At 38.5% G+C, this 15,244-nt stretch overlaps 1 protein-coding gene across 2 annotated transcripts in view; it reads left to right on the forward strand.

The window, feature by feature from the left end:
• The window catches only part of LOC128699175 (ATP-binding cassette sub-family B member 10, mitochondrial), an 80,248-nt gene that overhangs the window by 27,757 nt on the left and 37,247 nt on the right, over nucleotides 1–15,244 (forward strand). For both annotated transcript variants that reach the window (XM_070096718.1, XM_070096719.1), the window contains one exon: nucleotides 3,256–3,375. In XM_070096718.1, the coding sequence (XP_069952819.1) occupies nucleotides 3,256–3,375 (120 nt within the window). The remainder of the gene's footprint in view (nucleotides 1–3,255; nucleotides 3,376–15,244) is intronic.

Genomic DNA, 15,244 nt, shown 5'->3' on the forward strand with positions numbered 1-15,244 from the left:
TATTGCCTCTCATGCATAGATCATAACAAAGTAGTACAGACAATTCAGATGTGTGACAGGTGGTGGTGGCAGCATGTTGAGGGTAGCAGAATGTGACGGCATATAAAGATCAATGAAAGATGGTGAACTGTGATGACATGTTATAAAAAGCAGTAGAGGGTAATAACAAGTTGTGGAAGGTATTTTAAATCCAGTGGCATGCATGGTGTGATGTGGTAGTGCATGTGCTGCCTCTGTTAAAGTCAGTAACATTACAGATGAAAAGCCACTTTAGTTGGGCAATATAAATTTCAATTGATGTGCAGAAGTTCTGTAGGACAACAGATCAATGACCAGCTTAGAATGTGTGTATACAGTTAAGATTTGAAGTGGCTGTTCAGAAAAACATTAAAAGGCCTATCACTTTTTTTTACATTGGCTGTATTATATGTTGGGTGAATTTTGGACTATTTTTGACTTTAAATAACTTCTTGTATGATGGAAAGTACTGTAATTTATGTACATGCATGTATCATGAAATGAAATGAAATGAAAGGGGGTAAAGCAGCTGGAACTGATGGGATCATGACAGAAATGTTAAAAGCAGGGGGGGATATAGTGTTGGAGTGGTTGGTACTTTTGTTTAATAAATGTATGAAAGAGGGGAAGGTACCTAGAGATTGGCGGAGAGCATGTATAGTCCCTTTATATAAAGGGAAAGGGGACAAAAGAGACTGTAAAAATTATAGAGGAATAAGCTTACTGAGTATACCAGGAAAAGTGTACGGTAGGGTTATAATTGAAAGAATTAGAGGTAAGACAGAATGTAGGATTGCGGATGAGCAAGGAGGTTTCAGAGTGGGTAGGGGATGTGTAGATCAAGTGTTTACATTGAAGCATATATGTGAACAGTATTTAGATAAGGGTAGGGAAGTTTTTATTGCATTTATGGATTTAAATAATGTAGATCTTAATATTACGGATTGCGAAAAAGATTTAGGAGTTCTGGTTAGCAGTAATCTGAAACCAAGACAACATTGCATAAGTGTTCGCAATAAAGCTAATAGAATCCTTGGCTTCATATCAAGAAGCATAAATAATAGGAGTCCTCAGGTTGTTCTTCAACTCTATACATCCTTGGTTAGGCCTCATTTAGATTATGCTGCACAGTTTTGGTCACCGTATTACAGAATGGATATAAATTCTCTGGAAAATGTACAAAGGAGGATGACAAAGATGATCCCATGTATCAGAAACCTTCCCTATGAGGATAGACTAAGGGCCCTGAAACTGCACTCTCTAGAAAGACGTAGAATTAGGGGGGATATGATTGAGGTGTATAAGTGGAAGACAGGAATAAATAAAGGGGATGTAAATAGTGTGCTGAAAATATCTAGCCTAGACAGGACTCGCAGCAATGGTTTTAAGTTGGAAAAATTCAGATTCAGGAAGGATATAGGAAAGTACTGGTTTGGTAATAGAGTTGTGGATGAGTGGAACAAACTCCCAAGTACCGTTATAGAGGCCAGAACGTTGTGTAGCTTTAAAAATAGGTTGGATAAATACATGAGTAGATGTGGGTGGGTGTGAGTTAGACCTGATAGCTTGTGCTAACAGGTCGGTTGCCGTGTTCCTCCCTTAAGTCAATGTGACCTGACCTGTCTAGGTTGGGTGCATTGGCTTAAGCCGGTAGGAGACTTGGACCTGCCTCGCATGGGCCAGTAGGCCTTCTGCAGTGTTCCTTCGTTCTTACGTTCTTATGTTCTTATATGATAGAGTGGATAGAGGAGCAATGTGGCAGATGTTGCAAGTATATGGAATAGGTGGTAAGTTATTAAATGCTGTAAAGAGTTTTTATGAGGATAGTGAGGCTCAGGTTAGGGTGTGTAGAAGAGAGGGAGACTACTTCCCGGTAAAAGTAGGTCTTAGACAGGGATGTGTAATGTCACCATGGTTGTTTAATATATTTATAGATGGGGTTGTAAAGGAAGTAAATGCTAGGGTGTTCGGGAGAGGGGTGGGATTAAATTTTGGGGAATCAAATTCAAAATGGGAATTGACACAGTTACTTTTTGCTGATGATACTGTGCTTATGGGAGATTCTAAAGAAAAATTGCAAAGGTTAGTGGATGAGTTTGGGAATGTGTGTAAAGGTAGAAAGTTGAAAGTGAACATAGAAAAGAGTAAGGTGATGAGGGTGTCAAATGATTTAGATAAAGAAAAATTGGATATCAAATTGGGGAGGAGGAGTATGGAAGAAGTGAATGTTTTCAGATACTTGGGAGTTGACGTGTCGGCGGATGGATTTATGAAAGATGAGGTTAATCATAGAATTGACGAGGGAAAAAAGGTGAGTGGTGCGTTGAGGTATATGTGGAGTCAAAAAACGTTATCTATGGAGGCAAAGAAGGGAATGTATGAAAGTATAGTAGTACCAACACTCTTATATGGGTGTGAAGCTTGGGTGGTAAATGCAGCAGCGAGGAGACGGTTGGAGGCAGTGGAGATGTCCTGTTTAAGGGCAATGTGTGGTGTAAATATTATGCAGAAAATTCGGAGTGTGGAAATTAGGAGAAGGTGTGGAGTTAATAAAAGTATTAGTCAGAGGGCAGAAGAGGGGTTGTTGAGGTGGTTTGGTCATTTAGAGAGAATGGATCAAAGTAGAATGACATGGAAAGCATATAAATCTATAGGGGAAGGAAGGCGGGGTAGGGGTCGTCCTCGAAAGGGTTGGAGAGAGGGGGTAAAGGAGGTTTTGTGGGCAAGGGGCTTGGACTTCCAGCAAGCGTGCGTGAGCGTGTTAGATAGGAGTGAATGGAGATGAATGGTACTTGGGACCTGACGATCTGTTGGAGTGTGAGCAGGGTAATATTTAGTGAAGGGATTCAGGGAAACCGGTTATTTTCATATAGTTGGACTTGAGTCCTGGAAATGGGAAGTACAATGCCTGCACTTTAAAGGAGGGGTTTGGGATATTGGCAGTTTGGAGGGATATGTTGTGTATCTTTATATGTGTATGCTTCTAGACTGTTGTATTCTGAGCACCTCTGCAAAAACAGTGATAATGTGCGAGTGTGGTGAAAGTGTTGAATGATGATGAAAGTATTTTCTTTTTGGGGATTTTCTTTCTTTTTTTGGGTCACCCTGCCTCGGTGGGAGACGGCCGACTTGTTGGAAAAAAAAAAGCATGTATCATAAGCACATTAGTTATACAGTGCTAATTTGATTTCATGATTTTATAATAAATTTGAAGAAAATCTTGTTTTTTACTTATAGGTGTAACTCTGCCTTTGGATGGCTTCAGAGGCGACATAACATTTAAAAATGTTAATTTTGCCTATTCAACGAGACCCGAAGTACCAGTATTTAGAGACCTCAACCTTTCTGTTCCATCAGGTAAGAAATCACATATCAAATTTTAAATTAGTATCTATCTGCATTCACCTATCATTACTTATGGATTTGTAGGTGTATGCTCTAGCTTTTTGGTCATCCTCTTAAAAAATTAAAATAGACATGAATTAGGTGGATCATATTTTTATCTTTTATAGTTTTCTGTTCTGTTGTTTAGTCTGTTTCTCACTAATACCCTTTCATTGCATTTGCTTTCTAATGTTTGTAGCATGACTAGGTACATGGTTTGCATTTCTTCCCTCATTCTAGAGCAGGGGTCTCCAAACTCTTTAGCTCATCAACTCCATCATGAAGTTTCAGATTATTCATTGGCTCTCAGACATTTATTATATGAAAATTTAATAAACAGTACTTTAACTAATAGTACTATGAATAATAATTTTTTTCCAATATGCTGGCCGTCTCCCACCGAGGCAGGGTGACCCAAAAAAGAAACACTTTCACCATCATTCACACATAATCACTGTCTTTGCAGAGGTTCCCAGATATAACAGTTTAGATGTCACTCCAAACAGCCAATATCCCAAACTACTCCTTTAAAGTGCAGGCATTGTACTTACCACCTCCAGGACTCGAGTCTGGCTAACCGGTTTCCTTGAATTCCTTCACAAAATGTTACCCTACTTACACTCCAACAGTTTGTCAGGTCCCAAAAACCATTGGTCTCCATTCACTCCTGTCTAACATGCTCACACATGCCTGCTGCATGTCCAGGCCCCTTGCACACAAAACCTCTTTATAGTAGTAGGTTGATAGACAGCAACCACCCAGGGAAGTACTACTGTCCTACCAAATGAGTGTAAGACAGAAACTTGTATTTGTTTTACATGATGGTAGGAGTGCTGATGTGTCTCTCTTTCCTGTTTCATAAATACACAAGATAACAGGTATGTCTTGTTACTTTTACTTAGTTAGGTCACACTACACATTTATGTACACATTCATGTATATAGTAGGACCCTGCTTTATGGCGTTCTGCTAATATAGACATTTTCAAATTATGACCAAAACACACTATACGGCCACTGATTTGTTTGCATTCTCCATGAGCATGACTCTCCATTATGTCTAGAAACTTACCAGAATTTCAAGTGTTTTAAAGTTATTTCATATTTTATATATACTCTGATAATTATACTTGTGTACCTGTTCCTAAATAAACTTACACACTGCTGGTGTGCAGGTACAGGTTAAAAATCACTATGAGTGTCTTGAAGATGCTGTATTAATAATGATAATAACACACAATAATAATCACTCTGAGGTGCATTAAATGTCGTATATTACGTTAATATAGACATTTTCATTAATCCATATTCGATATTTTTTCAAAATTATATAACACAGGCTGTGTAACATTTAAACATGATAAATGCACCCCACAGTAGAATCAGTTAACACAAATATGAGATGTTTTTCCAGTCGTCTTGTTGGAGTGTCAGAAAGAATAAAGTTTTCTCTAGTTCATCACCAAAGAAATTTTTTTTTTTTTTTCAACAAGTCGGCCGTCTCCCACCGTGGCAGGGTGACCCAAAAAAGAAAGAAAATCCCCAAAAAGAAAATACTTTAATCATCATTCAACACTTTCACCACACTCGCACATTATCACTGTTTTTGTAGAGGTGCTGAGAATACAACAGTTTAGAAGCATACACAAGAAAATGTACACAATAGTATTACTGAGGGTAACTAGAAAATTATTCCTTTGATATGCCTTCACTCAGTCATTCCTTCTAAAAATGGTGTGTTACATGAGAATGGGAGTGTTACTCTTTATTTATTCTACTTTACCACTGTGGAGACAACTTGTACACAATGTGAGGTGTTTGTATTATGATATAAGCTTCACATTATTATTATAATCAAAAAGAAGTGCTAAGCCACAAGGGCTATACAGCTTTATAAGCTTCACAGACATGGAAAAGAATGTGTATGAACCATACCCAGACGCGTTCACCTGTTTGTTTACATACCCTGCGGCTCTATCCTCTTTCATTTACTCGTTCTCTCTCTCTCTCGTTTATTTGTTTTTATCTTGTTTACTCGCCTCTCACCATAAATGAAGATTACAAATATTTTAACCTTTTGAGGGTCCAAGCCATAGATCTATGTCATGGGCTCAGCTCACTCAGATATGCTGCGAGCGGTAAATTTGGGCTTAGATACAAGAGAGTGCATCTATGTGGTAAATGTGCACCATATTAAACAAATCCTGCAGCACACAGTGCATAATGAGGAAAAAAAATGTGACCATGTTTTTTGGATTAAAACACCGACTTTGTGGTGTATTTTTGTATGGTTTTTATGGTTACATTCATGGTTTCTTGGTCTCATTTGATAGAATGGAAAATATATTACAGAAATAGAGATGATTTTGATTGGTTTTAGTTCTGAAAATAGCTCCAAGTAGCAGAAAAGTTCGATTTATGCTGATGTTCAAGAATAAATAAATGACGTCATGCACCCAATACACGTCAACTGGTGGGTCTAATATATGTTCACAAATGCGCTGATATTATTTATACAATTATTACAATATTGCATAACAGTAAATCTTCTATTTTTTGGTGTGAATAAAAATTCTTTATGTAAATAAAAAATCAAGCTTGGAAACATAACTAATAAACAGAGGAAATGTTATTTTAGTGCCAAAATAAACAATGCCAGCATTGTTTATTCTGGACCCTATTTTGAAATTGGAATAATTTGAACTTTGTATGAAATTGGCCAGTTAACCAATTTCTGATCACTTTACTGGGTAGTTTTTCTTCTCTTTTTTAGTAAATGTCTACAGGAGAAGGGGTTACTAGCCCATCGCTCCTGGCATTTTAGTCGCCTCATACGACACGCATGGCTTACGGAGGAAAGATTCTTTTCCACTTCCCCATGGACAATAGAAGAAATAAAGAAGAACAAGAGCTATTTAGAAAAAAGAGAAAAACCTAGATGTATGTATATATATATGCATGTGCATGTCTGTGAAGTGTGACCAAAGTGTAAGTAGGAGTAGCAAGATATCCCTGTTATCTAGCATGTTTATGAGACAGAAAAAGACACCAACAATCCTACCATCATGCAAAACAGTTACAGGTTTCTGTTTCACAGTCATCTGGCAGGATGGTAGTACTTCCCTGGGTGGTTGCTGTCTACCAACCTACTACCTACCCAACCTGAAGGAGGGGTGTTAATGTTGCAGTTTAAAAAGTGTAGTGTAAAGCACCCTTCTGGCAAGACAGTGATGGAGTGAATGATGGTGAAAGTTTTTCTTTTTCGGGCCACCCTGCCTTGGTGGGAATCGGCCAATGTGTTAATACAAAAAAAATTATTTACTGGGTAGTTTAAATAGTTGATTGGGCAGTTTCTTGTGCTCAGTTGATCAAATAGAAGTAATACTAGCAAAATAGCTAAGAATTTGGTCAACTGGAATAATGTAATTGACCTAAAATAGGATGCGATGTGTAAATATCGCTGATGCAGTAAAATTTGCGATAGTGTAATTTAGTCAATTTTCCATCAAATTTTGTACTTTTTGTTTTATTACCTTAAGGAAAAGATTCTCTGCCATTTCATAAGAGAATCATTTTTTTTAAATTCTTGAACTTTCAAAGCTAAGTAATAAGTGTATTGTATGTCCATTTTATCGCTCTAGGGTGCTTTAAATGTCGTAGTATATTATGTGTGGGTGGGTGGGCCGTGAGGGCTACCATACCTAGCATACCTGACCTCTTACAATAAATACTACTCTCCTCTCACCCTACATTAAGACTACAAATATTTTGAGGTAAGTAATGAGTGTACTGTGTGTGTTTTTTACTTTTTATTGTTTTATAATGCCTGGTTATATTGCTAACTTAATGTATGTTACTGTAAACTTATCTGGGATTTATATGCATTTATAAGTGGAAAAAATGGCGTTCTGCTTTCCAACGATCTCCGCTTTCCGGCGGTAGTCTGGAACCTAACCTGCCATATAAGTGGGGCCCTACTGTAACACACACACACACACACACACACACACACACACACACACACACACACACACACACACACACACACACACACACACTCACACTCACACTCACACTCACACTCACACTCACACTCACTCTCTCTCTTTCTTTCTTTCTCTTTCTTTCTCTTTCTTTCTCTTTCTTTCTCTTTTTTTCTCTTTTTTTCTCTTTCTTTCTCTTTCTTTCTTTCTTTCTTTCTTTCTTTCTTTCTTTCTTTCTTTCTTTCTTTCTTTCTGTCTCTCTCTCTGTCTCTCTGTCTCTCTCTCTGTCTCTCTCTCTGTCTCTCTCTCTCTCTCTCTCTCTCTCTCTCTCTCTCTCTCTCTCTCTCTCTCTCTCTCTCTCTCTCTCGAGTTTTCTTTAGGTTTTCTTAGTATATATATATTTTTTTTTTTTTTTTAACAAGTCGGCCATCTCCCACCAAGGCAGGGTGACCCAAAAAGAAAGAAAATCCCCAAAAAGAAAATACTTTCATCATCATTCAACACTTTCACCTCACTCACACATAATCACTGTTTTTGCAGAGGTGCCCAGGATACAACAGTTTAGAAGTATCTACATATAAAGATACACAACATATCCCTCCAAACTGCCAATATCCCAAACTTCTCCTTTAAAGTGCAGGCATTGTACTTCCCATTTCCAGGACTCAAGTCCAGTTATATAAAATAACCGGTTTCCCTGAATTCCTTCACAAAATATTACCCTGCTCACACTCCAACAGCTCTTGTTCTTATTATTGTTCTTGTTCTTATTATTTTCCTTTAGTAGTCATGAGAAGTGGAATAAGAATTTTTCCTCTGTAAGCCATGCGTGTTTTAAGAGGCAAGTGAGGGAAAAGTTCAATAGATAGGAGTAGCAAGGGAGTATATAGTAACAATAGTTTCATTGCCGGCTACTTGTTAAGGTAGGGTCAGTCTAGCTCCCACTATCCCTTCCCCTCCCTCTTCCCCCCCCCCCCGAAAGGTGACGTGTGGGGCTCTGGTCAAACAGTAAATCACTCGACTCACAGCTCCCAACACTACTCTTGGATGACAGAGAGGGTCACCTGTCAATCAACGAGAAGAACTGATGGAGAAGGACTATCGTCCAGAGACTTCCCCATTTTGGATTTAATTACCTGTGCACCTGTATGAAATTGCAGGACGTAACCCCACATCATTGCAGCGGTAAAGAACCTACTTTCCTGTCATCGGGATAGAATACTCACGGCGATACTCTGTGAAGAACTAGCCGGTGGTGGTCACCAACATCTGCGACCCCCCCCCCCTCCACATCAGCAACGGCTAAGATTTCAACAACACGAAGTGTCACCAACACCAGACACCCCAATGTATATATTAGCGTTGAGTTCAAATGTTATTTTATTCATTTCATTTTTCATTTTTCTTTCAAATAAGATATACCTGTCATGTTTTATTGTTTTATGTTTGCTTTAACCCTTTGAGGGTTTTGGTCGTACTAGTACGTCTTACGCGTAGGGGTTTTTGACGTACTAGTACGCATAAATTCTAGCGGCCTCAAATCTAGTGGGAGAAAGCTGGTAGGCCTTCATATGAAAGAATGGGTCTATGTGGTCAGTGTGCACAGTCTAAAAAAAATCCTGCAGCACACAGTGCACAATGAGAAAAAAAAAACTTTGACCATTTTTTTGGAATAAATCAGCGACTTTGCAGTGTATTTTCGTATGGTATTTATTGTTGTATTCTATTTTTCTTGGTCTCATTTTATAGAATGGAAGACATATTACAGAAATTGAGATGATTTTGACTGGTTTTACAATGAAAGGTGCCTTGAAATTGAGCTCAAAGTAGCAGAAATGTTCGATTTTTACCAAACTTCAAAAGTAAACAAATCGTGCCAAGCGTGCAATACACGTCAACTGGTGAGTCTAATATTCTTTCACAAGTGCACCAATAATATTTATACCATTTTTTACACTAATGCAGTAGTCTGCATAACAGTAAATCTTATATTTTTTGTGAGAATAAAAATTCAAAGTGGAAAGCAAAAGAATGTAAGAGGGGCCTTGAGACGTGACTAATAACTAGAGGAAATGTCATTTTAGTGCCAGGAATGTCTTTCTTGTTTATTCTGGACCCTATTCGGAAATTGGCATCTTTTGAAATTTGTGTGAAATTGGCAAAATTGCTAAATTCTGACCACTGTACTGGATAGTTAAATTTCATAAATGGGTGGTTTCTTGCACCCATTCGATAGAAAAAATGGAGTTCTAGCGAAATATTCATGTTTTTTGTCGACTAGTACAGTGAAATTGGCCGAAAATGGGGCTCAAAGTGGGCAAAATCGCCAATGCGTAAACATCGCCGAGACCGCTAACTTTGCGAGAGCATAATTCCGTAAGTTTTCTATCAAATTTCAAACTTTTGGTGTCTTTATGATCGGGAAAAGATTCTCTATCTTTTCATAAGAGAAAATAATTTTTTTTTTTTTTAAATTTGGCCGACCCTGAGAATGAGTTTCGGAGAGGGCCTGTCGACCCTCAGAGGGTTAATAAATAATAAAGTGTTTATCTTTGTGAATTATTATTTCGTTTTCTATTCATTAATTTTCCTGAGGAGGAGCCAGCTTTGGTAATACTGTCTGAAGTTATTACAGAGCTGAGTAAGCCTTCACAAGTGGCGACCTTGCCAGGATCAACTCTACTGAATCAAGATTCAACTCCATCTCGAATCTACCATTGGAACTTCAACGCCGCATACCACAGACGGTTACCACCAGCCATGAGTAATCATTCTCTATGGTAGGACTACGGTACAGGTATTTAAAAGATTTGGTGATTGTTATAGTCTCAATTTATTGTAAGTCAAGTCAGGCAGGATATAATAGTTAATTCTGCCACCTTTCTTGTGAGCTTGAAACACTTTGGAGGATTAGACTCTAGGGACCCGAGATTTTCCAGTGACAATTTGTTTCATTGAGCTCTTTATTATATCAAGGGAACTGTCGTAGGACACTCTTGATTTGTTGGTGAGAAGATTGGATGGTCAAGTGACCCCATTCTACTTACTGTTTGCTCAGAGCCGGCATAGAACCCTTCGTTTTCATTAATACATATTGTTTAATTGAAGCAGGGATCGAGCCCTCTGGTTTATTTACAGTTTGAGCGGAGCAGGAATTGAACCCTCCGTTTTCTTTAATACCCGTTTCATTTCCCCTGATAGTTTAAGTTATTCTTGCAAGTATGGATGAATACCAGTTTTGGATGAATGCTGGAAGTAAGTTAGGAATAACAGGGAAAAATTTAGAATCTTTCATTAGTGCTAAGATCCAGGAAAGACTTGAGAGAGAATTGAGAGAGAAGAAAGACAGAAAGGGAAAGAGAAGAAGAAAAGGAGAGAGAGAGAATCAAAAGAGAAGAGAAAAAGGAGAGAGAGAGAATTGAGAGAGAAATCCAAGAAAGACAGAAAGAGAGAGAGAAGACAAAAAGGAGCGTGATAGACTTGATCATGAGGAGAGAGCTAGAGTATGTGAGGAACAAGCTAAGATACGTGAGGAACAGGTTAAATTAAGGGAACTTAAGGAAAGAGCAAAGGACAGAGAATATGAGTTAAGGGAGAGAGAAAAGGATCGCGAGCTCGAACAAACTCGCCTTGAATTAGAGAATAAGAAGTTAACTTTCTCACAACAGCAATTAGATGAAGGAGTAATGGAACAACGTGCAGCTAGTGCACATATTCCAACACCTAATTTACCTCCCTTCACAGAGGGGGAAGACATAACTTCTTACATTATCAGGTTTGAAAATACCGCTACCCTCTGTGAATGGCCTGCTGACACCTGGGCTACCAGGTCAGGAATGTTATTTTCTGGTACAGCTTTGAATATCTATGCAAGTTTGTCGCATGATATTATATGTAATTATAACCTACTGAAGAAGGCAATCCTTAAAGCATACCAAAAAAACACTAATTCTTACAGGAAAGATTTCAGGTATGCCACCTTACAGCCTGGCCAGAACTTTCAACAGTTACAGGTAACACTCTTTCGTTTGTTTGACTTTTGGATAGAGAGTTCAGGAAGTGATCACAGTTATGAATCTCTTCGAGACTTCATTGTTGCTGACCAGTTCCTGACAGCTCTTCCTCACCAGATACGAACATTCATTAGAGAACGTAACCTGATTAAAGCTGAGGAAGTTGCTGAGGCTGCTGACCTGTATGCTGAGGCTCACAATTCCTATAAAGACCTAAAGGGATCGAACTCTAAGAGCAAGGGTTCATCAGACCTTAAGAAATCAAAGCCTCTAGTGGAAAGTAAAATGACTTCTTTTATTCCTGTTTGTCATTTGTGTGGTGTTAAGGGACATAAACGTCCAGATTGTCCTTCTAAGAAGGTCCAAAAAGTTGGAAGATGTTTTAAAGACTGTAATGACCAAGCACCCTTCTGTTCAGGAACAGTTAATGGACTTAATGTATCTACCATTTTACGAGACACTGGATGCACATGTATAGTAATTTCTGATAAGCTGTTCCCTAATCTTAAAGAAACTCATTCCTCTGCTATACTTTCAGACTACTTGGGCCGTACAGACACTTTTCCTACCATCTGTTGTTACATTAGGTCTAAATGGTTCACAGGTTGGTCTGAAGCCGTACTAGCTCCCATCACTTCTTGCTCCATACTAATAGGTAATGTAAAAGGTGCCATTCTTCCTTCTGATGTTGACCTTTCATCGCCAAAGATGGACATAAGTGTTTCAGATCCTCTTCCTGTAAAGTCAGAGAAGCCCCTCGAAAGCTCAGATGAGACAATGTCTCGTGAGATTCATGTGGGATTAAAAACCAGTGATGCTACTCTCGAAAGCAAGGTAGTAGGATCACCGGTTCACTTGTTGGATGAAAGTGAAGATATCACCTCCGATACCATAAATGTCTTGACTAGGGTTCAGACTAAAGCCCAGGCTTCTCCTTCTGTCCATCCTTTGATTTTCCCTAACTTCAAGCCTTTAGATATATCAAAGGACTCTTTTGTCAATTTACAACGTAATTGCCCTTCTCTTCAGAATTGCCATAATGCCGCTAAACAAAATCAAGTTATCCAAAGGAAAAACTTTTCATATAAATTTGAATATATAAAAGGTATATAAAGGGGTTTGGGATATTGGCAGTTTGGAGGGATATGTTGTGTATCTCTATACATATATGCTTCTAAACTGTTATATTCTGAGCACCTCTGCAAAAGCAGTGATAATGTGTGAGTGTGGTGAAAGTGTTGAATGATGATGAAAGTATTTTCTTTTTGGGGATTTTCTTTCTTTTTTTTGGGTCACCCTGCCTCGGTGGGAGACGACTGACTTGTTGAAAAAAAAAAAAAAAAAAAAAAAATCTTGTACAAGTCAGTATTCACATTAAATTCAGATGAGACAGACTATTCCATCTTAGTTGCTCCAAGTCAATGCAGAGAGACTGTTCTTAAAATGGCTCATGACCTGCCAGTGGCCGGACATTTCTCGCATCGTAAAACCTTAAATAAAATTAGGGAAACCTATTTTTGGCCAAAAATGTCCTCAGATGTCACTACCTATTGTAGATCGTGTATAGTTTGCCAACTGTCATCCTCCCGAGGTACCAGGCGAGTACCTATGGTCAAAATGCCTATCTTTACGGTACCATTTGAAAGAGTAGCTATTGACATCGTTGGTCCTTTATCTCCACTTTCATCTGGGGGACATAGATATATATTAACATTAGTTGATTATGCTTCGAGTTTCCCTGAAGCCGTTCCCTTAAAGACCATTACTACAGAGGTGGCTGAAGCCCTTTTGTCCATCTTCTCCAGAGTGGGCATCCCTAGAGAAATTTTGTCTGACCGTGGGACACAATTCACATCTGACTTAATGCAACATCTCTACCAACTTCTCTACCAACTTCTAGGAGTGAAGCCTCTCTTCACAACACCCTATCATCCCAGCTGTAATGGGAGGATTGAGCGCCAGCATTCGATTCTCAAGTCCATTTTAAGGAAACTTTGCTCCCTTAAACCTAAGGAGTGGCATCGTTACCTACCCTGTGCTTTGTTTGCCATGAGGGAAGTTCCCAGTGACTCTTTGGGGTTTTCACCTTTTGAACTTCTCTATGGTAGACAGGCCAGAGGTCCACTGTCCATCCTTCATGACTTATGGACTAATGAGAAGGTAAATGCTGAGGTTCAGTCTTCTTATCAGTTTCTCCTTGACCTTAGATCCAAACTTGAGGAGACCTCTGACATAGTTTCGAAAAACTTAAGCTTGTCAATGGACCAATACAAAACTTATTTTGATTCCAAAAGTCAGAGGAGAAGTTTTAAAGTAGGGGATGAAGTTCTTGTACTTTTGTCTATCAAGTCAAATAAATTATTAGTAGCATGGAAAGGTCCATATAAAGTATTAAAAATTTGTGGGAAAGTTGACTACCTCATAGAAGTCAAGGGGAAACCTAAGCTTTATCATATCAACATCCTTAAGAAATATTACCAAAGAAATTTGGTTAACTGCCTTAATAACTTTGACTTAGTTTTTCCACACGAACTTGATACGTCAACTGAAGAATGTAAGGTGTGCGTAATTGACACCTCTAACTTAGACTATGATAAAGAACTACATGACTTGGTGACTTTTGACCACTTGGACGCAACCAACATTAATATTAATGAATCTTTGGATGACCATAAGAGACATGAACTACTTCAATGTGTGAGTAACTTTTCAGACGTCTTTACTGATATTCCAGGTGTTACCTCCACGGTAGTCCATAAGATTGACTTAGTGACGGACAATCCTATCAAACGAAAATTATTCCCAGTTCCAGTTCACCTTAGGGATGCATTTGACCGAGAGGTAGACAAATTATTAAAACTAAAGATCATTGAACCTTCAGTATCTTCATATTGTTCACCAGTAGTCATGGTTAAGAAGGAGGATAATTCATATAGACTTGCTATTGACTTCAGAGGCCTTAATGCTATAACTCGGTGGGATGCTGAGCCTATGCCCTTAATAGATAGCGATCTACACAAATTTTATGACGCTTCCTTCTTTTCAGAGATTGATATTGCACAGGCATATCATCAAGTAATGTTAGATCCTTCTTCTAAGCAGTACACCGCTTTTCCTACACACCAAGGACTGATGTAATATAGAACTATGCCCTTCGGTTTGGTAACTGCCTGTGCTACCTACGTGAGACTGATGAGAAAGGTCTTGGGTAATATGCCAAATGTTTCAGTTTATTTTTATAACATTTACGTAATGACATCTACATGGGGCGAACATATCCAAACATTAACATCAGTTTTGCGTAGGTTACGCTCACATGGCCTCACTGCCAAGCTGAAGAAATGCTTCCTTGGGTATAACAAGATTAGATATCTTGGACTGATACTTTCTAATAACTCTCTGCAGCCTCTCCCCAGTAAGATCAAAGCTTTATTAGTATTTAAATTCCCCAAAACCAAGAAGCTCGTGCGTAGCTTTCTTGGTTCTGTAAATTTTTATGCACGGTTTATCCCGAACCTTACTGATCTTACAGGCATCTTTTATCCGACTTCCTTAAAAAGTCTGTGAAGGAACCTCTTGAACTTTCCAATGTAGCTCGGGAAAAGTTTAATGAGATTAAAAGCATCTTTTCGAAAGACTCTATACTTAAGATTCCAGATATTAATAAAACATTTTGTTTAAGAACTGATGCCTCCAATACTGGCTTAGGTTCGGTGTTACTACAATACCATGATGGTACTCCCTTCCCTGTATGCTTCCTAAGCCGGAAACTCCTTCCCGCAGAAACGAGATACTCCACCATAGAAAAGGAATGTTTGGCCCTTGTGTGGGGTATCTCCAAACTTAA

This window comes from Cherax quadricarinatus, chromosome 54, assembly GCF_038502225.1.
Source record: "Cherax quadricarinatus isolate ZL_2023a chromosome 54, ASM3850222v1, whole genome shotgun sequence".
Taxonomy (NCBI): domain Eukaryota; kingdom Metazoa; phylum Arthropoda; class Malacostraca; order Decapoda; family Parastacidae; genus Cherax; species Cherax quadricarinatus.